Source organism: Onychostruthus taczanowskii, unplaced genomic scaffold (genome assembly GCF_017590055.1).
Source record: "Onychostruthus taczanowskii isolate IOZ18803 unplaced genomic scaffold, ASM1759005v1 scaffold24, whole genome shotgun sequence".
NCBI classification, from domain to species: Eukaryota; Metazoa; Chordata; class Aves; order Passeriformes; family Passeridae; genus Onychostruthus; species Onychostruthus taczanowskii.
Genome location: NW_024499684.1, coordinates 9157396 through 9183107, shown reverse-complemented (window position 1 = coordinate 9183107; position 25712 = coordinate 9157396). Strand labels below are relative to the sequence as shown.

The following is a 25712-nucleotide window of genomic DNA, read 5'->3' as shown; positions in this document are numbered from 1 at the left end:
AACCACCCAGACATCACTCCTTGCCTGGCTGAGATGAGAGTCCAGCAAGCAGCTTAGTCCCTGGATCCTGGGAAATACAGAGAGTTTAGAAACTTTTCAGTAGGGCCTGGGAGCTGCCCTCCACCATGCTCTGGAGGTGTGTGCTGCTGCAGGGAATGAGGATGAATGGATGTGCACACACAGGTGAGTAACAAAATATAAGGAAAAGTACAAGAAACACAGAAGTGTTTTCAGTGTTGGCCCTCTCCTTGGTGAGGTCAGGTGTCCTCAAAGTCTGGGGGTCCAGGACCCCACTGCTTGGGGACATTACTGTGGCAGTGCAGGGAAATAAGGTGAATTATGTGCTGCCTAAAAGGGACCTGGACTGCGGAATCACAAGGGGAAGAGGTGGGGTGAGTCAAGAGATAATGCCAACATTAAAAGATAAAATGGATTAACATCTCCTGGCACACAGAGAGCTGCGTGGGTGGAGCAAGAGGTTGCAATAGCTGTTTAAAAGGGAATGAGACAGCTGGACATACACATATTTTTCCTCTTAAAAACAAAAATCCATCCCAAAACCTGAGCTTAGCTGATGCTGTCCTCCGAAGTCCAGGTCAGTCAGCCAGGCTGGCTGGCTGCAGTTGGGAATAATCAGGACAGGGACTCCTGGCTGACCTACATGGGGCTAACAGATGATTTTTTACCACAGGCTCTAGCAAAAGGCTGCAGAATCTGTGGAAAATAGCTCACAATCATATATTTCCATTTCTATTTCAGCCTGGAATTCGAGCTTTAGCAAGTGTTGGGAAAAAGGAGGCCACGCTGCTTGTCCAAGGCAACTGTTCCAGCATGTCTGCAGGATGACAGGAACCCTGGGGAAGGGCCTGGTTAGGATGTGATTAAAGAGGTAATTCTTCCTCCCTGTGCAGATGAGGGCTAAGTGTGGCTTAAGTAAATTACTGCCTGGCTTGTTATAGCCCTGGCTGAGTTCCCTTGTTGCGCAGGGCCTGGTTTTTTACATCCAATTTGCTTTGAAGCCCAGAGTGTCACAACAGCATTCCAACACCTGCATCTCTGCACTTGTCTGACACCCCCTCTCTGATGGATGATGGCACCTTAGGGACATGCTGTAGATGGCTCTGAGACACTGGCTAAGCCCCATCAGTTTCCCTAATAGTTTCTGATGTTCATTCCTTGAAAGATCCCCCCTCCTGACCATGCTGGTCCATGATTTGATCTTCAGGGACTTGCTGACTGAAAGCCAGAAGCACTTTGCTCTCAGCTGAAGGATTTTTAACAGAGGCACATTTAATTCACAACATGGCGTGGATGAGCCTGCAAACCTTGGGGAGGTTGACAACCCCCAGTTCCCTCTTGTACAACCCCCAGTTCCCTCTTGTTTCCACCCTCATTCTGATACCCTTTCAAGCTTCTTTTTGCTCCTGATCTATGCCCTGGGGAGGGTTTAACCCTTCCAGTGCCCTCCCTGCTCCCCCATGTCACAGCCAGAGCTCTGCCCTTTGGTTTATCGTTTGTATGGACCGTTTGTATGGAGTTCAAAATCAGTTCTATCTTCACTCCATCTCTTGCTATTTCCCTGGAGGTCTGGCCCAAGAGGCTCAGCTGGTAGAATCATAGAATATCCTGAGTGGGAAGGGACTCACAAGGGTCATGGAGCCTAACTCCTGTCCTTGCACAGGACAGCCCCAGGAATCCCACTGTGTGCCTGAGAGTGTTTCCAAGCACTCCTTGAGCTATTTGGGCTGTCATCACTTCCCTGGGGAGTCTGTTCCAGTGCTCTGTGCAACCATTCAATCTAATACTGGCCCCACTTCCCATAACGAAGTGTCCTTACAACAGCAGCCCTTTGCACGGCTTATGTTGGGGTGCAAACCGCAGTGATGCTGCCACAAGGGTACCCCCTAAGAGAGAGGCAGCAATTTTACTTGCTTATGCTAGAAGAGCTGCTCCGCTGAGTCCCGAGTAACTGTTCCAGCACAAGCGAGTGAAGTTTGCTGCACGGGCTGCTGGGCCGTGGCTCTGCAGGTGCCAGCACAGCCCGCCGTTCCCATCCCGCTATCCCGGGGATGCCGGGCCGCGGCTCCCGCTCCTCGCGGCCCCCGGGCATCGGCCGGAACGTTCGGCGCGGCCCCGCGTTCCGGGGGGAAGGAGCCGCGCGCGGACACCGGTGCCGCCATCATGGCGGCTTGAGGCGCGGCGGGTTCGGCGCCGGGAGCGGCGGGACGGGAGGCCGGGAGCGGAGAGGTAATGCCGGGGCTGGGAGAAGCCTCCCGGGAACAGGGGCGGCGGTGGGGGATCCTCAGTGGGTCCGACCCTGCGGCAGGGCTCGGTGGGGCCCGAGGGCTCTGCCAGGGGTCTGGGGAGAACGGCAGGGCCGGGAAACCCCCGCCTTCCTGCTGCCGGGTCTGCGGGCCGCTTCCCGCCCTCAAACTCCCTGAGCTACCTTAGAAAGGCCTGACCGCGAAAGAAGCCCAGCTTGTCCTTCTGCTTGGGTTGTTGTAGCCTTTGGACAAGCTACGTTGGAGTGTCGGCTGTATTTCAGCACTTCTCACCGGGGTAAGTCGGTTGTGGAAGCAGCGAGGTATTCCCTGTGACACGGGTGTGCACACAGGTTGCAATAGCACCGCGGTTGTCCGAACATTTACTTGGGAAGGGGCAGAGAATTGGCATCTCTTTCCCAGCAGGGCACGGCTACAGCCAGCCAGTCCTTTGTAACCTCATACGCCAGCGTGTGGTTTGATTACCTGTGAGGGAGGACAATAGAACTGTGAAATGTGAGTCTCATTCCCAGCACAGTCAGTCCGTATTCTCTCGTGAGGAAATTGTCCTCTCTGTGGGCAGAGGGAGCGCACTGGTGTGTTAGGCAGGCACACTGCCTTGTGTAGTGCAGGGATTCTCAGAGCTGAGGTGCTGCTCAGCCAGGCTGCACGTGTGCCTCCGGTGGGAAGAACCCCAGAGACTCCGGGGGCTCAGATATCTCAGTGTGGAGAGTGCTAAAGGTTGCCCTCTAAAGCTGAGACCGTTTGTACTTGCAGGTGTAATAGAACAAAGTAAAGTGTATTTTTAGAAGTTGACTAATACAGGAAGCTGTGGTGCCTTCACAAGCCTTAATTTGGTTAGGCCTGGTGAAACAGCAAAGCCCCTGTGTGACGGTGCTGCCCCCACAAGGGTGGATGTGGGCCCAGCCCCTGTGGGTCACACAGAACCAAACAGGTTCTCTGTGTTTGGTTTTCATCAAGGTTATACCCTCTGCTTGATAATTATCCCGTACAAACATAGCACAAACCCTCCCTTATCTGCCAAGTTCTTTCTTTGGTTTCTGAATCACATGCTTGGGAAGTTTTGTCCTCGTTGTTTGTAAACAAACAGCTCATTTTGTGGAACTTGTTAATAAATAGTGGTTTACATTTCAAAAGCAGCATGTTGGTGCCGGGAGACAACATGCACACCAGAAATGTCAGGCAGCAGCTGAAGACAAAGACCTCTCTTCTCAGGGACTTGAGTAGAGCCTTTGTACAAAGGGTATTTTTATCACTTAAGCTTCCCAGCTAACCCCCAACACTTGAACTGCACAGTGGAGCTGCTTACAGGCCCCAGTTCCTTTTGCCTTTTGGGCTGAGGGAAGCAATGGGAATTATGGAAACACTCTGTATCAATAGCCAGAGTCAAGGGAAAAGGTGGGATGTTGGGCATACAGTGTGCATCAGTCCTTCATGGGGAATTATGTTTGCTGGTTTGGAGCTGTGTAATGAGGAAGGAGGAAGTCAATCAAGTGTATCAACAAGCATCTTTACAATTGGCATTATTTGGCAGCATCACTAGAAGGAAAAGTCTGAAAACAGCATGAAATCTAAACTCCTGTCTTCTAAGAAGGGATCTGCAAGAGCAGATCCTTTTAGGGAACTGCTCAGACAGAAATGTTGCTTAGAAATTGTAGGAGTCATCCTTGCTCCCCAGCTAAATCAGCAGTTGAACCTGCTGGGTTTTTGGCCTGCCCCCTGAGTGCTGAAGAAGAGGCTGGCAGCTGAAATGTTGCTATGCTGAGCACCTTCTGGTCCCCTGCCAGGCAGAACTCAGCAGAGGAGAAAGGATGTGTTAATATTATGTTCTTTTACTGACAGATTGAAAACCTAGAATGGCAGGAGAACAGAAGCCATCCTGCAATCTTCTAGAGCAGTTCATTTTACTAGCCAAAGGAACAAGTGGCTCAGCTCTGACTGCTCTTATAAATCAAGTGCTGGAAGCTCCTGGGGTGTATGTCTTTGGAGAGCTGTTGGAGTTAACAAATGTGAAAGAGGTAAGAGTTGAGTTTTTATTCTAATGCCCCTTCTGCCCTACTGGTATAAGGGATCTCCAGAAGTTTCCATAGGCAGCCTGTGGGTGAAATTTCTGTACCAGGGGTGCCTGTTACAACTTACCTGGGTTGAGAGATGTGTTTGAATAAGAGGCTGACCTTGCTTTTGCCTGTATATGTTAGGTGTTAAAGAATACCCATATAAAACTTTGCTACCTTAAGGCAATTGCTAGCACAGCAAAAACCTGGCAGCAGCACAGCAGCAGTTTTAAGAAGGCACTTTGGCAGCCAGCAAGGAAAAAAATCCCTTTCTACTTCTTTACTGTCCTGGAAAGCAGAACTTCAGTGCTCTCCAAAAGTCTTTGTGAGCAGATGTCTAGGGTATCAGGCCTGGGTGGTAACCAAATCCAAACCATTTCAAACCAAGGTGGAAAGCAAGTTCCAGAGCTTTTGCTGAGAGTGCTTTGCCAGCCCTGCCTCTTGTGCAATGAAGGAATCTAAGTTGAGTATCTCTGCAGCTGGAGTAGCACAGTGTACAGCAAGTTTGGCTTTCCAGGCAGGCTCTTAAATATGCATAAAAGCACCTCGATGGTTTTTCAGCATCAAATCACAGGTGCTGGCTTTTTCCTGGGTTTGTGTGAAGCTAATGGTATTAAAAACCCAATCAATAAAAATCACTGCTTGGTGCTGCTGTTATTCCAGTGAAGTGTTTGCAGGCAAGAGAAGAGCTGTTACCTTCCAGTGCACTCCAGGTACAGCTTGCTTTGCTCTGAAGCTATGCTGGCTCTGCAGGTGAGCTGTCCTGGCTTTCACAGGGTCCTCACCAGCCATCACCATTACCTGCTTCTTATCACCTGATGACAGGAGCTGGCCCTCTAGGTTGTCAGCTGAAGTTAAGATCTGCTTTTTTCTTTTACCTCCCAAGTTGCCACACAAAGCAGTTGACAGTCCAAACTGGAATTAAGTTCCAGTGCATAGAAATGGCTGGATCATCTTGACTGTAAAACTGCTGAAATTTCCCGCTCTTGAGGCCTTAGAAAGGGTCCAGCTTGGGATATAATTGCTTTTCTGCTTATGTCCTGTGCAGACTTAAACCATTCTCTGGAGAAGGTGCCTTTCAGGGTTGTGTTGCCCATTTTGTGTGACCTTTCTTTTCTCCCCATCCAGCTTGCTGAGGGGTCTAACGCTGCTTATTTCCAGCTGCTGAACCTGTTTGCGTACGGAACCTACCGGGACTATGTGGGTAAGAGACTGCTGCCCGTTTGCACAGGTGGGACTGGGGTGCCCTTTAGGATTGTCAGAGGCAATTCTTTGCTTTCTTAGATACCTGGTGTAGTGTGGCTGGGTGAAAGCATCCAGGAACAGGAGTTTGCTTAGGAAGATAATTGTCTGTAGTGGGGTCTGGGTCATGTGTGCTTTTTGGTTGCTAAAAATGAAAGGAAGGGTTAGAGACTCTGGGGTGCTGCTGGTTTGGATGGGACTGCAGCGCTGGGTTGAATTGGTCTGCAGCAGAATTCATTGATGTTCACAGGCCACTTACCTCCGTAGAGGGAAATTTCAGGCATCTCTATGGAAATTCAGATGACACTGGTTGTGGAAACTGCAGAAAACTTAGACAAAATTGTTCTGCATTATTTATAAAAACCTATATGGTTTGTGAGATAACCTTTTATTCCATGACGGCATTGCTGAAACAAAGTGAATAATTTCTTAGCTAGAATACAAGTTGAAATAATGACTTTTATGCAGCTTTAGAAAGCCTATGTGTGAATCATCTTTGTATCTGTTGAAATGTGCTTTTATCTCCGGTGCTTATGCTTCCATTCTGCTACAATTTAATGCTTCATTTGTGGGTAGCAGCCTCATCCAGACCATTACAGAGTGTGACAAATAATTCTGTCATAGTGCTGTTTCTCAGGGTGGTGGATGAGCTATCTAGTTCCTGTAAGGAGCAGCAGCATCTGTAAGTGCAAGGACTGGAAATTCCAGTGTCTGTGGAGCAACATGAGCCTCATGAATTCTGTGACTGATTAGAGGATGTGCTTGCTGTCCGTGGCTCTTGTGTCACTGTGTGGCAGCACAGTTCATTCTTCCTTTTCTAGTGAAGAAAGAGAAAGAGGGAAAAGGAGTCAAAATGCAGAGCATTGGATGAGGTGGGATGGATGGGAGAACTTGAGTGGCCCTGAAACACTAATTTCCATTAAAGTAGGTATTCTAAAGAGTTTCTTAGCTTTGGAGGGCTGCCAGTTTCCTTTTTCTTTTTAAATATTCATGAGGCACATGGATATAATACAGTGACAGTGTGGCCATCTAGATTAATGATTTCTCCTCTCTTCCTCAGCTTAGTACTTTGCACTTTAAATTCTGCAGCTCTTCAGAGAAATAAAACCAGCTGTATTTGCAACCAGATCAGCAAAGGGGGAAGATTTTTTTTCTGTCAGCTTGTTAATTAAATAAAAATGACTTAGTAGAAACAAAGCCATTGACCAACTGTTTTGGCAGGGCACCAGTTATGAATTGCCTTATAATTCCAGAACCAGAATTACTAAAGAAGCAGATAAGAATGGAATTGCCAAGTTGTTCTTAACTTCTCCCCTTCTCTCCCTGGTTGTGCCGGTTTATCTGCAGCAGCACGCTCTGCTCCCCAGCCAGCACCCACATTAGCCAGAGGCACTCAGTATTTCAGGGTGTAGTGCAGCATAACTAGCCTGGAGTTCTGCAGCTTGGATTGTGTCATTTTCAAAGTGAAATCCTGAATCTTGTGTTTTTGACGTTAACAGCAAACAAAGATAACCTGCCTGAATTAACAGTGACTCAGAAAAACAAGCTGAAACACTTGACGATCGTAAGCCTGGCTTCCCGAATGAAGGTAAAGTGTGTGGGGTTTGACAGCTGCTGTCTCTTGGTTTTGTTTTAGAAAATGGCATCCACTCCAGAGCACTGACTGCATGGGTACTCACAAAAAAATCCTGTACTGGGAAGGTACATGTAGGGTACAGTGTTCTCTCCTGGTGTGTTTGGGATATTGACTTAGTAGACTTCCATGGGTGAAGTGTGGGGGCGTCTGAACTGACATACAGATTGGTCAGGAAGGTCTGGGAAATTTCATTTGGCTTTTTTCACTGCTGGAGATGGAGAATCATTCTTTAAAACACTGACTTTTTGTTCTAGAGAAAATTATGCAACACTCTTAATTTCTTCTACAATCCTATTTACCTTTTTTCTTTTAGAAAGTGCTATACTATACCAAAGCTTCAGGAATTACCAAAGTTGTGTCAGAATATTTCATAGCCTGGCAACATTTACCTTTTTTCTTCTAGAAAGTGCTATACTATACCAATAGTATAGGAATACTTCAGGAATTACCAAAGTTGTGTCAGAATATTTCATAGCCTGGCAAGCACTTGTTCTGTCATGATCAGTCACTGCTGCACCTGCAGGTCAAAGTGTAGGATACAATAAACTTTTGAGTCTCAACCTTTTGAGACTTAGCCATTCATTTTGCTCTAGGACTGTTAACTTACTCTTGGTCTTGCTGTTTTTAGTGCATTCCCTATTCTGTGTTGCTGAAGGACCTGGATATGAGGAATCTGAGGGAGCTGGAAGATCTCATTATTGAAGCAGTTTACACAGATATTATCCAAGGGAAGCTGGATCAGCGAAACCAGGTGTTAGAGGTGGATTTTTGTATTGGCAGAGACATTCAGAAGAAGGACATCAGTAACATTGTCAAAACACTCCAGGAATGGTGAGGCAGTCTCTCCACCCTCCTTGTTCCTTGTACATAGCTTGTCCTGTTTTCCCCCTGACAGTTTCAAGTGCTGGCTCAATTTTACCATGTTCCATTAATCAGGAGTCGTATGCTATAAGTAGGCACTTGGAGGAGGAGTCTGTTGGGCAAGTTTTCCAAGATCCCATCTGGGACTCAATTTGTGTTATGTATCAAGCCAAACTCTACCACATTGTGAGCTTCTGCTCTCACTGTAGCTTTTACATGGCAGAACCCCAGTGATGAATCAAGGACTTCACAGAAAGAGGTGCCAAACTGGACTCATGGTTCTGTGGTGGGAGCTGCAGCACTTAATAATGAAGACAGAACTCTTACTTTTCAGCCTTTTTCACTGTGTTGAGAACTGTGTGGGCAAATTCTAGAGAATCACAGCTCTTTGGATGGGATGTCTCTACAAGTCTGAAGTTTCAGGTGGCTTTGTCTTTTCTTTGTTTCTGCAAATGCAGCCTGTCTGCAATTGTAGTGGGACTGTGGTATTACCTCTTTGTACCTTTGCCAGGAAGCTTTTCTCATCTTTTTGTAGGATTCCCTTCCCACCTAAGGAAATTCCTGCCTAGAATACGGAGCCCATGGCAGGTCCTGGGCTGACTGGGAATTGCTTCCTAGTTGCTATGGTAATGAGTGAAAAGTAATTAAACTGCTGGGCAAATATGCTGTCCTGTGGTGGGGGCAGGTTTTTTGCTTCTCTGCTCCAACTCCCTCAGTCCCATCACTGTGGGAAGGCTCTGACAGCTTCCAGGACCTTGCAGCATTGTTTGGAAGTGAACGGTGAACCCACTGCCAATTCCCTTTTTGTCTTCCAGTTCTGAGTTCCATGCTGAGTGCTCTTGTCATTTGAACACTTAACAGGCAGGAGGATTATCTTAATATTACTTTTTTCTACGATTTTAAAATTTTGCATTTGAATACAATGTGTTGTATTCATCCTGAATACAGGATGTGTTGCATCCTGTTTAAGCTGTAATTCTGTCTGAAAAGGAAGATGAAAGGGCATTGAACCTGCACTTACTGTCTGATGGTAAGGGTAACACAGACCCTCTAGAGGGTGCTGAGAAATGCATCAAGTACACAGCAAAGCTTTTTCTTGCCAGCTTTTTGCAACTCTAAGCAGGAAGTATAAATTTAATAATCTCTTAAACTTTTAGATGAGCATGACTTTTCAGATTGCCTGATTGAGCTGCTCCAGGGAGAATTCATAAACACTGTTTGACATCATTTGTATCTTGCAGGTGTGATGGCTGTGAAGCAGTTCTTTTAGGAATTGAGCAGCAAGTACTTAGAGCCAACCAGTACAAAGAGAACCACCACCGAACTCAGCAGCAGGTAGAGATGGAGGTGGGTACAGAGTCATCTCAGGCCTCTATGCTGTTGGATAAATGTTTGTTTGCTGAAGGAAATAATCTATAGTAAATGCCTGGCTGATGGTCACGGCTCTCAGAAAAAGGCTAACAATCATGCAAATCAGGTATGGGGTAGAAAGAGAGCACATCTGCTTCTGAGTGCTAGTAAGACCACAAACATCAGACTTCCAGCAGAGTGGAACTTCTATTGATAAATTTTTATAAATTTAGGCTAGGTAACTGCACTAATTGTGGTTTCCTGTATTGATTCGTTAGGAAGACTGTTCTTTTACTGCAAATCTTCACTGCAACGCTGTTCCCTTCGTACAAGGCGGGCAGGGGGTAAAAACCACTTGTCTTTGTAAAACCGGGGAGCGCGGTGAAAGCTCTCCGGAGTCTCGGCTGCGTTCGCCGAACGTGCCCTGGCGCGCTCCCGCCGTTAGGTGGCAGCACGAGCCCGCGGCCCGGCCCGGCCCGAGCAGCCCCGAGCAGCCCCGGCCGCTGGCAAGGTGGGCATGGGCCTCCCGAGGCCGCTGGCAAGGTGGGCATGGGCCTCCCGAGACGCTGCATCGGGCGTTACCGTCCCTGCTTGGAGGCTTGATCGGTATCCGTGGCACGTTTGGTTTGCCAGATGCCTTTGGCTTGGGGTTGGCACGCCTGACTCCCAAACCTTGGGGGTTTTTTGAAGGTTTGTTCGCTGTGTTTGTGGTGAGCCCTGCAGAGTTCCAGGGGATCGAGGGTGGTGCTTAGTGCTGTATCTCTCCTTTTCAGCCAGAGTAGCAGAAACATTACTGCTGCTTCCCACAAAACCAATTTCTGTTCCTGCTTCTTAGCAAATAACCTGTGTCTCAGGTAGTCAGGTAGGCCAAGTGCCTTTTGAGTTCTGTCCTGAGAGTAAATTTTTCTTTCACTGTCTCCTTTCCTCTTCCTGCTGCTGGCTGACAGAATGGTAGGATGGCTCCTTCTGCACCAAGGCAGTAGTAGGTCCCTCCAGCCAGACAGAAGGGTGGTACAATATTGTACCATTGTCCTTGGGGAAAAAAGTAATCCCTAGTTATTCCAGACTGGAAATACTATTAGCTCTGTCTGTAAACGAGGATGATGCATTACTTTTATTAAACTCAAATGGAGAGCATGTTACTGCTGGGAGAGTCTCTTTTATACTCTCCACTCTTATACTCCAGGGGTTTTTCAATATGTTTATGAACAGAGTGTCTGCTGCAAGAGAAGGAAGAAGCAGGTGCTGATTCACTGTCTCTTCTTGGCCAGGTCACAAACATAAAGAAAACATTAAAAGCTACAGCCTCGTCGTCGGCACAGGAGATGGAACAGCAGCTGGTAGAGCGAGAGTGCCCTCCACACACAGAACAAAGGCAGCCCACAAAGAAGATGTCCAAAGTCAAAGGGCTGGTCTCCAGCCGTCACTAGAACATGCCATCTAAATGTCATTCAGTTAGGAATGACAGCAGGAGGAGCAAAAAGGGCCTGCGTCTCCTTTTTCAGTGGGTTCTGGGCCAGTCCCTTCCCAGCTGGCAAGTAAAAGCCCTGTTTGAACAGCTCCCAGTTAGCAGCACCTGGCTAAGTTACACTGTGCAGCTCCTATGAGTTTTCAGGGTGTCCTTGTTCTGGTCCTGTCAAGAGGGACTTTTAAAGAAAGGGACTAACCAAAAGGGGCAGGAAAAAACCAAAATATCTGTGGACCGTTTTGCTCCCTCCCAGCTAGTTCATTGCTGCTTAACCTTGAGGAAGCTGCTCTACTGAATCAGATCATGGGAGAGCTTCTATAGCAAGCATCTGAATCCCAGGGTTGAAGTGTGGCTACCAAAGCCAGGCTGGGAGCGAGGAAGCCATCAACACAGATCTTTTCATTCCCAAAGGGAGCACAGGAAGGTTTCTAGGCCAGGAACTGCTTTACATGGAAGCCTTCAGCCTTTCCGCTACCCCTGTCTATTTTAAACTGGGGTGAAATTCACACTACCTCGCTCTGTGAAGATGAGTTCCAGTGCTGGGCTGTTTACTTAACTGTCTGTTTACTGCCCTTACTAAGCCCTTTAATCTCTCACAGATTTAAAGCACTGTTCTGCATCTCTGAGGCATCAGTACAAGGAGGAAGCAGGCTGCTCTTTCACACAGACCTTGCAGGTGGTCAGGGGCATGCTAGAAACTTCCTCCTGAATGTGATGTGACCTCCCAGAGCTGCTTGTGAGTTCTTTCCCCCACTGATACCTTCAGAGGGTAATGCATTCACTCTTCCTTGGATGCTGGTGACAGTGGGAGGAGCCTGTTTGGCATGGAGGCAGGCTGGTGGCCCAGGACCCACTGGCAGGGGTCGCAGCAGCATCCCCTTGCTGAAGCAATGGACTTGATGAGTCTTTCTGAATTTTGAACACTTTCAGGTTGTATTTTCCTCCTTTTTTTTTTTCTTTTTTTTTTTTTTTTGTACATTGTTGTGATTCTAAAGCATTTCAGCCTTTGTTTTGTGGGGGTTTTTTTATTTGTTACAAACTAACTTCAGGTGATTTGCACCTAGTTTGGCACGGTGTGGGATTTTTTTTAAGGGGGAAGCATTGGAACAGCAATTCATAAAAAAGTACATTTTAGAAAAAAATTAAAAATGCTGATTTAATGTCAGAGTCTGGAGTTTTGACTTGGAGGCTGTTTTAGGCTTGTTGTCCAATGGCACTTGTTCACTTAAGCATGCATTTGATTCTTGGTGTATGTTGACCGATGGTCGACTGATCTCTCTGATGCATCTGGGAGACAGGGAAGCCTCTTCACGTTTTGTCAGTAGTTCATCTTTGTCCAGATTTGTGCAGAAGGATGTGTGGCAAAGCTGGTAGCTGAGCCTAAACAGCTTTGATGTGTCCTGAGCCTAAACAGCTTTGATGCCTGGTTGTGGAAGGTTTGTAGCTGTGCTCCGAGGCCAGTCTGTTCCTTCCTTTGCGTCTAGTAGAGTGCTGCTTTGTAGTTTGGCTCCTGCTTTTCACTTCTGTAAAGAGAAGCTCTTTCCCTGAGCAGGCAGGGGAGCTGTTTAAGCAGAGGACTGTGACAATGCTCCAGTCCTACAGCCAGCTGTCACCTGCATTTGCTCGTGCAATGCACGTGCCTTCCTCTTATTGCTACCAGGGCTCTGCCATCTGTGTGTTTGCAGTCCTCAGTCACAGGACTTGCTCACTTGTGAGAGTAAATCCCTCTCCTTTTCTTCTCCTGCAGTGCAGGCACACCAGCTTTCAGTCTGGAGAGGAAGATCTAAATACCCTCCCTCCAGCTTCCTCTGGGTCAAGTCCCAGACACTTCTGATTCTGGTCAGGCTTCTGATTCTTTACCAGCTCTCTCTCCCCCTAGAAATGCAACAAGGATGTTAAGTGGATGAGCCCAGAGCACAAAGCCTTCACCAATAATTCAATGGAACTGTTTCCCAAGCAGTGGCAGTATTAGCTCCTGTTTCAGCTTCTTACAGTGTTCAGCTGACAACTTCTCAGGAGGTGCAGGTGGACTTTATGTTCCTAAGTCTGTGTGGTGGAGCTGGACTGTGTCTGTTTCTAGCCTGCTGTGTGGATAGCTGCAATGTGCTGGTCATCCAGTTCCTCACTGGATTTGACTAGTGAGGCTCTATGGTTCTCTTTCCATTTTTAATATCAGTCCTGCAAGGTGGCAGGAGGAATACAAATGCCTTTGGGAATCATTTTAGGTCCTCATCAAGCCACAGTCTGCTGGGGAAATAGATGTGAGTTTGGTGCCCTTGGTGTTTATTCCCTGCCAGGGAGGATGTGATGGAGTCACATTAGTTTACTGAAGCTTCTTTAGCAGTTGGAAGTTTTTGAGCTCGTTCTTATGTTTTTGCTGTTCTCAAAGCCTGGCTGGGGGTGAGGATCTTATTTACGCTTTGGTTTGCATTGCCTTTGATCAGCAAAGCAGCAAGAGAGGAAATAGCACTTTGAGTAAAGAGCTATCCCATGTCTCATGGTGACAGAGGACAGAGAAGGGATTGGTGTGTTGAAGGGGATGGAGCTGTTGGCGTATTTGGCTTTCCTGGTGTGCCAGCAAAGGGCTTGGTGCTGCAAAAGGAGGGGGACGTCTGCAATGAGCCCAGGCTGAGATGAGTCATTAACAAATGACATGCACAGAGTACCTGGGGGAGGCAAACAGCTCTGCAGCAGCTGGTTAATGAATCTGGCTTGAAGGAAAGAGTTAGAAGCTATTCCAGAAATGAAGCAGAAGGCAGAGTTGTTAACGGGCAAGGATGCAGGAGGTGCTGTGCTGTTTGAGAAGGACAACAGATAAAGACTCTGTTGATGTCCTGTTGACTACAGGAAAGGCAGCAACTCAGAGCAGAGTTGTGTGAATTAGGGGCTGAATTGTGGGCAGTTTCAAGTGGGGAGTGCCCAGGGAGCTGAACTGCTATGGGTACAAGAGGGAGGTGGAAACAGAGGCCGATTTGATGCAAGCTCCCATGGATTGCCTGTGCCTGCTGGAGGCAGCTAGCACAGCTTGTCTGAGCACTGCTGGACGCTGCTCCCTGGTGCAGGGTGAGCATCCTGCCCTGCTTTGGTTTATGGCAGCAATGGGATGCTCCAGCTGCAGCTCGCTCCAAGATTGCAGCAGGACAGACTTTGAGCTATTGAACTTCTGTTTGCCTTTTCCACCCAGAGGGAGACAAAGTGGATGGAAACTGCCTTCCCTCTGCTCTTCAGGGCTTTATTGTCTAGCTTTGTGTTCTGCAGCTCCTCTTGTACTAGTGCTTGTTTAATATGGAATTGAGCACTGAGCTGGAAAATGGAAGAGAGGATCTCAGCTGATTGCAGTGCTGGTAGGCTGCCCTAGCCCTAAAGCTGTGCCTCATGCTAACAAATGTCCCTGGCATTCCTGCCGAGACTCGGTTGATACCAGCTAACATCAGGCAATTCTGGAACACAATAAAGCAGCGCTGATGTCAGTCTTTAACAGAAGAAGAAAAAAAAGTTTTGGCTTAAAATTTCTTCTTCTTCTTTTACTTCCCTTCTCACCTTCTTAACTAAGTTGAATGCTAACTTACTCTTGTGTTGAGAGCAGGAGGGAAAATCAGTGATGCTGACAGACCCTCCTGTCTTCAGATTTGAGACCTGTCCTGCAATCAGTCTTGTGCAGCCCCAGGAAATCCCATGGGTGCTTGTGGGGCTGGTCTCACGCTTGCAGGTCTCTCTCCATGGATCGTGTACAGGAGTAGGACCTGCAGAGCTGCTCTCCAGAGTGAAGCTGGAAAAAGTGAAGCTTTTGTTCTTTACAGAAGACAGTGGTGGAAAGAAGTGGCCATTTTCCCACCAGCCCTGCAAAGTGCATTTTGCTGAACATCTTTCAGTTCCTGAAGGAATGTAAAAGGATGCAGACCCCAGAAGGTGTTTTTGGTTTTAGTGTTCTTATCCTATGAGGGCAAAATGCGTTGATCCACGTGTGCCAAGCAGACTTGTGCTTACTCATTGCAGGGAAGACAGAAGGAACAGTGCCCTTATCTTTGATAGCAGTATTACAACATAAATCTCATGGGCAAACCAGACTTTTCCTAAACTTTCAGTTCTGTGTGGGGTTATATGAGTTCAGCTAAGCTAGAAACCACACAAAGCCCACCCCTGCACAGTAAAACAGCCCAGACTTGTGCATTTGTGGGGCTTTTGGTGCTGGGGATTCCTATTTTTGGTCTGAGCCTGTTGCAAACTGCAATGCAGAAAAACAGCCTTGCTCTTTATTATTCTAAATAATGGGGAGATGGAGAAATCTAAGAGCCTGCCCAACTAACACAGTAGACCCAGATATCCCTATCTTAGGCACCTGATTTCCTGTAGTTTTTTTCCACCCCATTAAGTCCTCTATAACACCTGACCTAACGCAAGGGAACCAAAACCTGAGTCTGCACAGCATATTTTTGTGTAATCTGAAAGAGAGTAACCCAGGGCCATCAAGAAAGGTAAATTAAAGTTTAGAGAGATCTCAGTTCCTACTTGTAATCTCAAGCTTGTATTCTTAGTGTGGAATTTTAGCCTGACAGTCTGATTGAATTTCTCGGCAGAGTTTTTAGGAATATGTCATTGTTTCATTCTGCTCCATGACGAAGGTCCGTGTCTCTCAGGGACTGTTGACATTTTGCTGATAGCTCCTCAAGTTTGGCCCTCCCACAGAGCTCCCAGAGGTAAGTGATTGTAAAGAGAGTGTGTGTTTACCCCCTAGCCTGGGCTGACTCTGCCTCTTGGCATCCCCGTGGTGCTACTTCCCTCTCCAGTGGGTCAGCCAGGCAAAGGAATGGGCAGCACTTTTCTCCCTGTCTGAATCTACAGGCACGTCTACAGGCACGGAGGCTTCTTTGTGCAGTGTGTGCATCTCATGACATGCCCTACTGCAAACTGCCTCAGTGTGGTAGCTGTGACCACAGTTTTTTCAGGAAGAGATATCCCTGCTCTAGTGAATATGCATACATACCCACTGGAAATTCCAGGCAGTAATGGGATGCCACAAGGTCATTTAACAGTCCTCACATATGTATTTCCCCACAGCGCACAAAATAATTCGTGCCAGTAGTCCTTGCTTGCTCTAATTCTAGTAGGAGATGGCACACACTTCCACATCTCCAGATCTCCAAAGAGCCTGTGGAATCTGTATCATTTGGGTGTTTTTGAAATGTTTTTGAAAGTCACACATGATAGCTCTGTGTTTCCAAAAGAGCTGATTGGGGTGGGTAAGCAAAGCCTCGTTCCATCAGGGATCAGCCTCTGTGAGTATTTGGGGCTTGTCTGACCACAGGCTGCATTTTCATGGGTATGAGGTTTGGCAGTAGTGTTCTCCTGCCCTCCAGACTCTTCCCAAAGATGCTGTTTATCTCACGAGCCCTCATGTTCCACTCACGGTCTCATGATCAGCACAGTCCTAAGGCTGCTCTGTGCTGATGCAGGAAGTAACGTCTCGGTGTTTCATTGTCACCTTCGCAGCTGTTAGAGAGCACCAGTTCCTTCAGGATCACCTGCCAGCTGTGATGCTGTACCTTTTACATCACGACTCAGAGATGACACCTCTCCTTGCTGGCAGACAAGCCAGGTGGGTAGGCATTGCTCCTCAGAGCTGTTCTGCATCTCAGGAGGTGCAGGCTGTAGCCTGGTTTAGCATAAGGGAAATCAAGGACAAGGACAGTGTTGTAAATAAGGGGCAAAGCACAGAACTGTGTCCTCTTCCAGCTCTGCTGCAGCTGCAGAGAGCAACCTTGGGCAGATCAGTTCCTGTGCAGCTGCATTTCCCAGGACAGCCTTGCTCCTACCTGCTGACTGTGACAGGGTTTTGGTCTCCTGGCTGGGCAGAGGTTGGTTGTGATGGAGTTGAAGATGTGTGAGTGGTAGGGGGGAAATCTTAACACCTTTTAAGCTTTTCCAGGAGTTGTCTTCATTTTAAATAGCACACCCTTCTTTTCCCCTGATGCAGATAAGGTGGTCCATTGTGGGACTATCAGCCTGGAATATTATGGGTAATATACCAGGTTAATTATGGAGGGGGCAGGAAAAATAGCCTGTGCAGTTTTCAACAATATCAAAGGGATGCTACCTAATGATTTTCCTATTAGTTCTTTTCCCATCCTGCCAGAGTCACTGCAGAAGTATCATTTACAAAGGCAGTTTGCAACTCATTACCCTGGATTTTCACTGTAGTTCTGCTCCAGAGAGCGTGGGCTTTTGCTGTGTGCCCCAACCTAATGAATTGCCTGATTCAGTTAGTGCTGCCATCCCTCCTGACAAGGTTAGTTGCTGACTGACAGGAAGGGGCCTGAATTCAATTCCCATCTTGTTTTTAACTCATGCTTGTGTCAGGTGCAGGCTCCCTCTGGAAGTCGCCCTGTGATCCCTTCCCTTTGTTTTTCTGCATTCTGAGGGAAGCAGCCCTTGCTTGGAGAAGTCCTGGAGCAAGTGGCAGGGGCATGTTTGTTGCTGCCCCTGGCAGTCCCTGCTCCATGCCTCAAGTCCCTTTCCAGATGGAAAATTCCTTTGCTCTCTTGCTTTGGGACTCCAGGTTTCTCTTTTTCTTCATTGCTTTGGGATTTGCTGTCACCAGAGCTGGGCTTTGTAACCCTTCGGCAATAAGTACCTGGGAAAAGTTGCATGAATGGTACCAGGGAAAAACATGGAATATGGGAACAGAACAGATTTCCCACACATTAGAAGACAACAGTGGCCCTGCTGTGAGTGTTCCAACGTCTGTTCCAACCTGTTTGGGCTTTGCCAGGCACTTGTACTACAGCACTGGAGGAAGCTCTTTGTCCTTTTCCACTAGATTTTTCAGGCTGGGGGCTGATGGCTCAACTCCTGCTAGGAATTGCTCCTGGAGAGGAGAAATCAAGGCTGTTTCTATGTCATGTCACAAGTGTTCCCATTTGGAAACTGAATTGGCTACTCCTCGTCCAGCTGGTAGTGCAGAAAATGTGTAGGTCCCATGAGTGCTAATTTGACCTGAGTATGGACAGGGAACCCTGGGACTCCTTCTCCCCTCACTTCCAGGTGTGTGTACACACCTCTGCTAAAGGCCATTCTCTGAGACTATGGTTGAGATATCAGATGCCACCTCCTGAGGCTGCACCTTGCATCCAGAACAACTATTGTTCACTTATGCTGTCTAGGCTGGGATGTAGCAGGGGAGTTTTCCAGGGCTGGCCGTGGATCCTTTCGTGGGACGTTGTAAGGATCTGACCTAGCTGGCCATCAGGGGAGGCAGCAACGCAAGATGAATTTGGTTTTGCTGCACAAGATGCCTCCTTGCCTCTTAATTACATTCCTGTGGCCCCTCTTTCTTGCTGCCCTTGTTTTCTACTGAGCCCCTGTCAGAGACCCAGTTGTGGCCATTTTGGGTGATTGCTGTGTTCTAATGAGCCATTTCTGATTCCCATTCTTGCTTGTCCAGTGAAGCAGGAAGGTGCTCATCAGTGCTCTGAGAACTGACCTCTGCTGGCAGTGCCACTCTGCCTGTCAGACCCACTGCTCTGGCTGTGCCACGGAGGGGCTGAGGTCGAGTGGATTTGAGCTTTCCCGAGTGTTCTTTCACCCCTGAGTGCTGCCTTCTCTCTTGCACATCATCACCACACATGGGCACGATATTCTCATCCTGCTGGTGGGCATCCACATCCTAAGGGACAGGTGGCTCCCTGGTCAGACCAGAAGCAGGAAAGTGAGGAACCAAGCTGTTATTCTCTCCCTCTCCACCCGGAGCTGTAGCTCTTGATTGCTCTTCTCTGCCGAGCTAATGGCCTTTCGCTATACAGCTTTGCCCTTTTCCTTGGGCTTGCTTTTTCCCAGGAAGCCCAGTGGATGGAAGGGACCCATGCTGTGGGCTGTGCTTTTATTCTTGGACAGTGCTGCCGAGGAGAAACAGGAATCCAGACTGTACGTGACCCCAGGCTGTGATCATCAATCTCCCAATCTTATCTCAGGTTCTGCCTCACTAATGTGGTAAAATTGTGTGGATTGAATTCCTGAGGCTGAGTCCCTGCTGCTGTGTTGAGGACAGCCCCTCTGTCATTAGGCAGGTGGTTTTATTTCAGCTCTGGCTTGAAGCAAAAAGCCAAAACTGGAAGGAGAATTGTCTCCACCTTGGTCCCAGCATGTCACTCTAGCATGGGCACTACTCTGGCTTCATGCTCAAGGACCAGGACTCTGAGCAGGACCTGCAGCACCATCTTCTTACACCTCTGTTCAGACCTGGCTGTGCAAGGTCTGCGCAGTGAGCGATTCTTGTTGTCCTGTAGGTTTCCTGGGTGACAGCAGACAGTCCCCTTTAATGGGCATCTCTTTAGGAGCTCCTGATACAGCCCCTCCTTCCCTCTAAAGATGTGTGGAGCTGGAAGGGTGACCTTCACAGGTGTATTTGCCTTACAGAGCCCTGACAGTAGGTTGCCATTCCCTATGGGAGCTGCCACTTGCCCATCCTGCCTCCCTCCCTGCCAGGGTCTTGATTTTGTTCCCCATAGGCAACATGTTGTGTGATCCATCAGCTGCTGCTCCCCGTCCAGCTGGATCCTGTGGGCACTGCGAGGTGGGTACCTGTCTCTGATGGAGGCCGTGCTCGTGCGAGGTCAGAAACGTCCCCTGTGCGCTCCTAACCTGATGATTGAGCTGTCGGGTGTCGGGATGAATCCTCTTGTTCTGTGCACCCAGTGTTCTGTCAGAGCTGGGGTGAGTCTGGCTGGAGGTTTCTATGGTTTCCTGGTGGTTGCTAAGGAAAAGGATCGCTTTGCCTCTGGGTCTTGGTGACTTTCTCTTTGCCCTGTCCTAGGCACCAGAGCCCAGCAGAACATAATGCTCGTTGTTTCCCAGCCCACTACAATGGCCAGGGCATAATTTGTGACTCCTGTCACGGCTGGGCTGGGCGCCTGCCACTCTCTTTTTTTCTAAGGCCTCTTTGAAGAATGAGACCAAAGAGCCTTCAAGCAGGAGTTTGTGTGTTTACTGCACTCCCCGCCCCCTCACTTGCTGTTTCCTTTAGTGCTCCAAGTCATTTTAACGATTTATTTCATGCACTTTACATAGCAAGAAGCTTTAGCAACAGCTGTGTCTATGAATCCTTACCAGGCAGCTCTTGGTATATTTTGGTCTGTCTACGTATGGTCCCTGGCTCAGTTAAATAAATTCTCTGCTGGAGGAAGGGACTTTACAGCTTAGTGGCAAAGGGCTGGCGGATGGGAATATCAACAAGACTTAGTGAGCCACTGGATCCTGGAATGGCAGTGCCTCTGGCACAAAGCTCTGCTCCCACCAGCGCAGCTGGGGGCCAGGTCCAGCGCAGGCTCTTTGTTGCTGTCAGCAGGGACGGCGTCTCCATCCAGCACCAGTGATAGAACTGCAGTTATGGGCTGAAGCTTGGGCTGGAAGTGGTTAAAGCAGGTCTGGGACAGATGCTGCCCTTGTCACGCTGCTGTTGATCCAGGGCTCGGCCGTTAACCATGGTGGGCTCATTTCCAGGGGTGCCATTTGGGATCTGGGCATAGAGGTGCTGCCCAAGGCTGTGTGCTCGCAGGGAGCTCAGCTGGGGTCTGCAGAGTCTTGCAGCGCCAGGCAGGATTCAGTCCATCAGAGCATCACAGGATTGGGCACAAGTTTACTTTTGCATATGGGATCAAAGCTTAAAATATCAGATGGCCTTTCTCTTACTCCTGACTTTTCTAAAGCATCTGAACAATTTCTTCTTTAGCTCTGTTAAAATCAGTCAATCTGACATTGAAATTGTATGTGAATTTGATAAATAAAGACAGGTTACAAAATGCCACACGGAATGATTTTTTTTTAAAGTTTTTCAACTACTTAGGACAAAAAATGTTACAATGCTTGACTTTTCATTTAGTTACATAAATAATTTTTTTATAAATATCTCTTTATAAACAATATATAAATAGCTTTACAACATAAATACATTTATGCATGACATGAATTTACAAACAGCAATGTTATACAGCTGGCTTCATCAGTCTCTTGGAAAAGCACTGTCCCTTGTCTCGGTGAGTGTTTGTATATATAATATATATAAGATAGAGAGCACTTGTTAAAAAAATAACAAAACCAAAACAGTTGGTGCCATGACTCCTCGTACCAAAAAGAAAAACACAACCACATCTTTTGTCCATTCCAAGGGGGTCTCTGCTTCTCTAGGTGTTGCCTGGGGGATGGCTGTGCCTGGCTGTGCGTGGTAGGAAAAAGTGGACTATGGATTCAAAGGCCTGCAAGGAACAAGAACAAAGTGCCCATTAGTACTTGCCATGCAGCACCCCTTACCCATCCCCAGCCAAAACCCCTGCCAAAGTATCCATGGCCTGGGGCTGGGGGATGCTGGACTCAGCAGAAGCCATCCCTGAGCTTTTTGCTTGTGCTAAAGCAAGGAAGAAGCGCACTCTTTTCTTTCTGGCTAGTGTTCAGGGGAGAGGCTGAGAGAAGCTGCTGCTCCTCCTGCCCTTGTGTCTATTAGAGTTTTTTTCCTTCTTCTGATGGGTTTAGTGAGAGAGAAGGAGTGTGACCTGCCTACATGGGCGTGTTCCTCTTGGAGCCCTGAGCTAGCAATACTTGGCAATATTGAGGAGTCTCTAAATGAGGGAAGAGAGAAACAGCACCCATCCCTCCAGGACAGGTCACAGACCAGCACTGGCATCCTGTAGGCACCTTTGGGTTGTGCTACTCCCATCGCCCTGCAGAGCAGCAGGATGCTGGATCCAGTCCCCTCTGTGCCCAGTTATGTTACTGCAGAGCTGTGCCATGGGAAGAAGAGCAAGTGGCCTGGGCTGCAGTGGTAGGTGCTTGCCGAAGTGTGAATTCATCTGTGTGTGTCCTGCTGGCAGGGCCAGGCCAGAACGTGCCTCACTGTCCCCAGTACCTGCAGGGAGACCTGGCAGGGGAGGCACTGCCATGTTTTTCCCAAACCCATCACTTTGGGGAAGCGACACTCCTTCACCCATTGGTTGCTACAAAGTGGCTGTGAAGCACCGTGGGAAGAACTTCCCCTGGCATCCTGTAACTTGCTCTGATACAAAGCTGCAGTTAGGAAAGCGCTTCTCATGGCTGTCACCACACCTAGAAAACACCTGGGGAATTTCTGTGTTGTTCTCCTTAAAACCACTGGAGCATGGCTGAGACAGGAGCCTCCGTAACTCTCCAACTGCAGGCACACAGGGGCTACCCTGCCCTCCTAACACCTATCCATAGGTCACCTAAGTGTGTCAAGCAGAGGGGGCAGCTAGGAGCATGTGGCTGCACCGGAGCTCCTCCTGCATCCTCCCCGGAGCCTACAGGTCTAGCTCAAATTAGGGGGAATCCAGTTTGAGCTGCTGCGGGAGCAGCTGGCCTCTCTGACCCCTCTGCAGGGCAAGGCAGCGGGAGGGCCGATGGATTCCAGACGGGAATATAATAAAGCCAACTTTGGGGTCCTCCTCTTTGCCCGCCCAGCAAAGCCGGAGCTTGCGAGGCTCAGCGGATGAACACCTGCAGTCCCGTCCGCTGGCATCTCGCCTTCGCAGAGCGGCGCATCTTCCGCAGCCCCCGGCCCCGTCCCGGCCGCGTCCCGGTCCCGGCCCGGCCCGGCCGCGCACTCACCGCCAGGGGTCCCTCAGCATCCGAGGCCGCTCATGGCGCCGATGCGATCCAGCTTGAGCCCGAAGCAGCCCTTGCCCAGGCCCTTCTTGTGGAGGCCCTTGTCGCTCCTTCTCCCGCTCTTTCTCCCGCTCCGCCGCCTCGGGCGGACCCGCCGCCGCCGCCGCTGCCGCCGCTGACCCGCGGGAGGCCTGTGGGGAGGAGAGGGTCAGAGCGCCGCCGTCCCCAGCGATCCCCATCAGTGCTGGGGACGCGCAGAAGGGTCTGTGTTTCCCCCTGCGATGCAAACTCGCGATTGGGTCTGTGCCCGGCAGGGCAGTCCATCACCCCGCGGCAGTGCCCAGAGCATCTTCTCCCCTCCCTAAATCTGTGCTCCCTTCCCTGTGGTCAGAGCATCCCCCCGACCCACACCATCTTCCTGCCCCGGTCACTGCATATCCACACCTCAGCTGTGCTGCTGTCACTATCCTGTCCTCCCATTCCGTCCCCTCCTCCCCCCCACCCAAAATCTGAAGGGGCCTGAAAGCTGGCAGGTTCTTTCCTTTCAGACCCCTTCAGTCACTGCATCCCTCACCAGTTTACAGACCTCGTCAGATTATGGGGAGGGGTCCTGCCCCACAGTTCCCCAAGCACCACTGCCTTGCAGACTGTCCCCAGCAGTAGTGGGGAGATCAGGGATCCTCCTCCCTGCTGCTCCCTCCCCTAGTTAATGCTCTCTGTGTACTCCCAATCCTCCAATTCTGACCCACAATTAGAGGGACACACCTCCTTCCTTACTGTTCCCCCATCTCCCAGGCCTTCCATCCCTCTCCCTGCTCAGAGCTGCTGCCCACCAAGCCCTAGAAATGTTCATCCTCATTCATTTTCCCAACTTCCCCCTGTATCAACACTTTTTCTTCAGCCTGATCTCCAGTGCCTTACAGGGACACCAGACCCCTATGCCATTGCTGCCCTGGGGCACTCGTCAGACTCGTCGTGTCCCCATCTCTGTGCCCAGACCACCACCCAGTGTCGGTGGCCTCGGGCACATCCCTCGTCCTCAGCATCTCGGAACAACCAGGTCCCTGGGACACCCTCATTTGGGGCGCCCCTTCCCCATGGGACACGCGGGGAGGGGACACCCACCTCTGTGCCCCTGCCCGGCCTGTTTGGCCAGGAGTGCCCGGAGGGCTCTGCTCTCGCACCCCGTCCCACCGTGCACCTGCTGCCTGCCCCGCTCCGGCTCTGCTCCCCCTCCCCGTGCCCGGCACAGAGGGGGCTCCAGGGTGACTCCGGGAGCACACTGCCACCCTCCCCTGCCCCGATCCCGCGGGCTGCGGGGCACACCGCGTCCCGCTCCAGCCTCTGCTTGGGGGCGGATGTCCCCGGACGTTCGGGACAGCCTGGAGAAGCAGGGAGTCCCCCCTTGCAGCCAAACAGCCCATGCGGAGAGAAGAACCCCTCTTTGCCCTGACTCCGGCACCCCACAGGCACCCCGCGTTTCCCCCTGTGCCGTTAGGACTCTGAGCGGGACCGGGAGAGGAGGAAGAGCCGGAGAAAGCTCCAGCCGTACCTTCTGTGGGAGCTGAGACGCCGGCTTCGCCTCCAGCCTGACGGAGAGCAGCGCGAGTAAAAGTCCACCAGCCAGCAAGGGTGAGATCTGCATCCTGCGGGGCCGAGCGGCAGGGGGGTCGGGGGGGCAGCGGGGAGCCGAGGGCAGCCCCGCGGAGAGGACGGGACCGGCGGGAGTCAAAGTTCAGAGCGGAGCCCCGAGGTCCCTCCTGCCGCCTGCGAAGTGCCGAGCTAGTGAACTTGGGCTGCTTTCTGCTTCATTCATTTTATAACCCAACCTGCTCGGTGATGTCATCTAAATACCCAGGTCCAACCCGGTCTGCACTCCACAATAGCAGGAATTTAAAGGGGGGGTGGTGGTATCCCCTCTCCCCTGGCAGTAACAAATGACACAAGACAACCAGCTCCGGGAGCTGGAGACCCGAAAGGGAAAGCGGGGGGCATTTGGCTTGATGCCCCCGCTCCCCCCCAAACGCCCCCGGCCCCCCTGCAAGCTGTCTGCCCTCCCCTTGCCGCTGCCCCTCCGCTCCCCGTACTGCCCTGCTGACCTCCTGCGGAAGGACACGGGCCAGGCGGGGGGGGGTGGTCCCGGTGTGGGATTCATCCCAAAAGATACGAATAAGCACAAAAAGAACCTTTTTTTTTTTTTTTTTTTTTTTTTTTTTTTTTTTCCCCCACATCCAGGATTAAATCAGAAGCTGTGCCTCCCAGGTCCCTGCTTGGCAGGAGCAGGGCCACTGCCCTCCGTGACAGGGATGTGGGGGACACAAAGGGATGGAGGGGGCAGTGGTGCTTCTTGAGGGCACCCAAATGGGTCTCTCGGATTGGGGCGCTGACCTGCTCCCTCTGCTTCTGTGAAAATCGTGATGGTATTCCAGGCCCTGGAGATGGGGCTTTTCAAGCACACTGGGGATGTCCTCTGCAGGGCACAGTCAGTGTCACAGGGTCCCTTGTGGGGACAGGATCTCACTGGCTGACCCACGTGCAGCCTGGCCTCCCTCTGACCTGCTCCCGGAGCTGGAGGGTACAGGAGAAAGGTGTGATCCTGGGATTAACCCCAGTGGATCACAGGGCCTCTGAGGAGACCCCTTGCTCTCAGCCTTCCCCTTCCCTGGCTGGCAGGGCAGGATTTGTGCCTCTGCTGCTGCTGGGGCTGGCACCAGGCAACTCTGGAGTTCTGCTGGCTTTTTGCTGATGGAGCTGAGCACTGTTCCTGGCCCTCTGTCCAGGGCAGATTCTCTTATTAGCATGAGGGCAGAGGAAAGACACCCCTTTCTTTGCAGGAGCATCCAGGACTGAACTGCATTAAGTTGGGTTTGCACTCCAAATCCCTTCCCTGTGACCAGAGAAACATTCTCTGCTCTTCCCCCTGTCCCTGGTGTCTGTTTCAATCTGGTCCTTTCCTCCTGCTCAGTATCCTGGACTTTCTGGGCTCTGGTGCTCCACAAATCTCTGGGAAGCTGCCCCTGCTGGGGGACCACGGCTCTTTGGGGGGCCATAGTGTCCCTGCTCAGGAGCAGGGAGATGTTTCCTCCTCCACAGCCCGGGCTACTGGGCACGGGACGCTTCAAACGAGATTGGCTTTTCAGCTCCATGTGAACGGGAGCTGGAAGGAGAAGGTCTCGGTGTTTTTTCCATTGTGCCTGCCAGGTGGAGACAAC

At 50.0% G+C, this 25712-nt stretch overlaps 2 protein-coding genes across 3 annotated transcripts; one reads left to right on the top strand and one right to left on the bottom strand.

Moving 5' to 3' along the window:
• The first annotated feature begins 2259 nt into the window (after nucleotides 1-2259).
• On the top strand, nucleotides 2260-20692 carry COPS7B (COP9 signalosome subunit 7B). 2 transcript variants are annotated; one of them, XM_041405681.1, is made up of 10 exons: nucleotides 2264-2559; nucleotides 4125-4300; nucleotides 5465-5540; nucleotides 7078-7166; nucleotides 7843-8045; nucleotides 9317-9422; nucleotides 10697-14802; nucleotides 15471-15590; nucleotides 16384-16489; nucleotides 19375-20692. In XM_041405681.1, exons 2-7 carry the CDS (start codon nucleotides 4139-4141, stop codon nucleotides 10853-10855), a joined length of 795 nt encoding a protein of 264 aa, XP_041261615.1. In that variant the 5' UTR covers nucleotides 2264-2559; nucleotides 4125-4138; the 3' UTR covers nucleotides 10856-14802; nucleotides 15471-15590; nucleotides 16384-16489; nucleotides 19375-20692. The 2 variants fall into 2 exon arrangements, with proteins under 2 accessions (XP_041261616.1, XP_041261615.1); XM_041405682.1 differs by lacking the exon at nucleotides 10697-14802 and having other exon boundaries at nucleotides 2260-2559; nucleotides 16384-20692.
• Nucleotides 20693-20740: 48 nt separating this feature from the next.
• On the bottom strand, nucleotides 20741-24245 carry NPPC (natriuretic peptide C). Its single transcript, XM_041405684.1, is given in 4 exon segments — nucleotides 20741-21140; nucleotides 22504-22604; nucleotides 22606-22691; nucleotides 24053-24245. Coding segments are annotated over 3 exon segments (267 nt in total). The 5' UTR covers nucleotides 24146-24245; the 3' UTR covers nucleotides 20741-21140; nucleotides 22504-22516.
• Nucleotides 24246-25712: the final 1467 nt, after the last annotated feature.

Excerpts from the sequence above, each read along its gene's own strand:
- COPS7B (XM_041405681.1), top strand. The coding sequence starts at position 4,139 with ATGGCAGGAGAACAGAAGCCATCCTGCAATCTTCTAGAGCAGTTCATT. Across the intron at positions 5,541-7,077 it reads AACCTACCGGGACTATGTGG|CAAACAAAGATAACCTGCCT; the intron begins GTAAGAGACTGC and ends TGACGTTAACAG. Across the intron at positions 7,167-7,842 it reads GCCTGGCTTCCCGAATGAAG|TGCATTCCCTATTCTGTGTT; the intron begins GTAAAGTGTGTG and ends TGCTGTTTTTAG.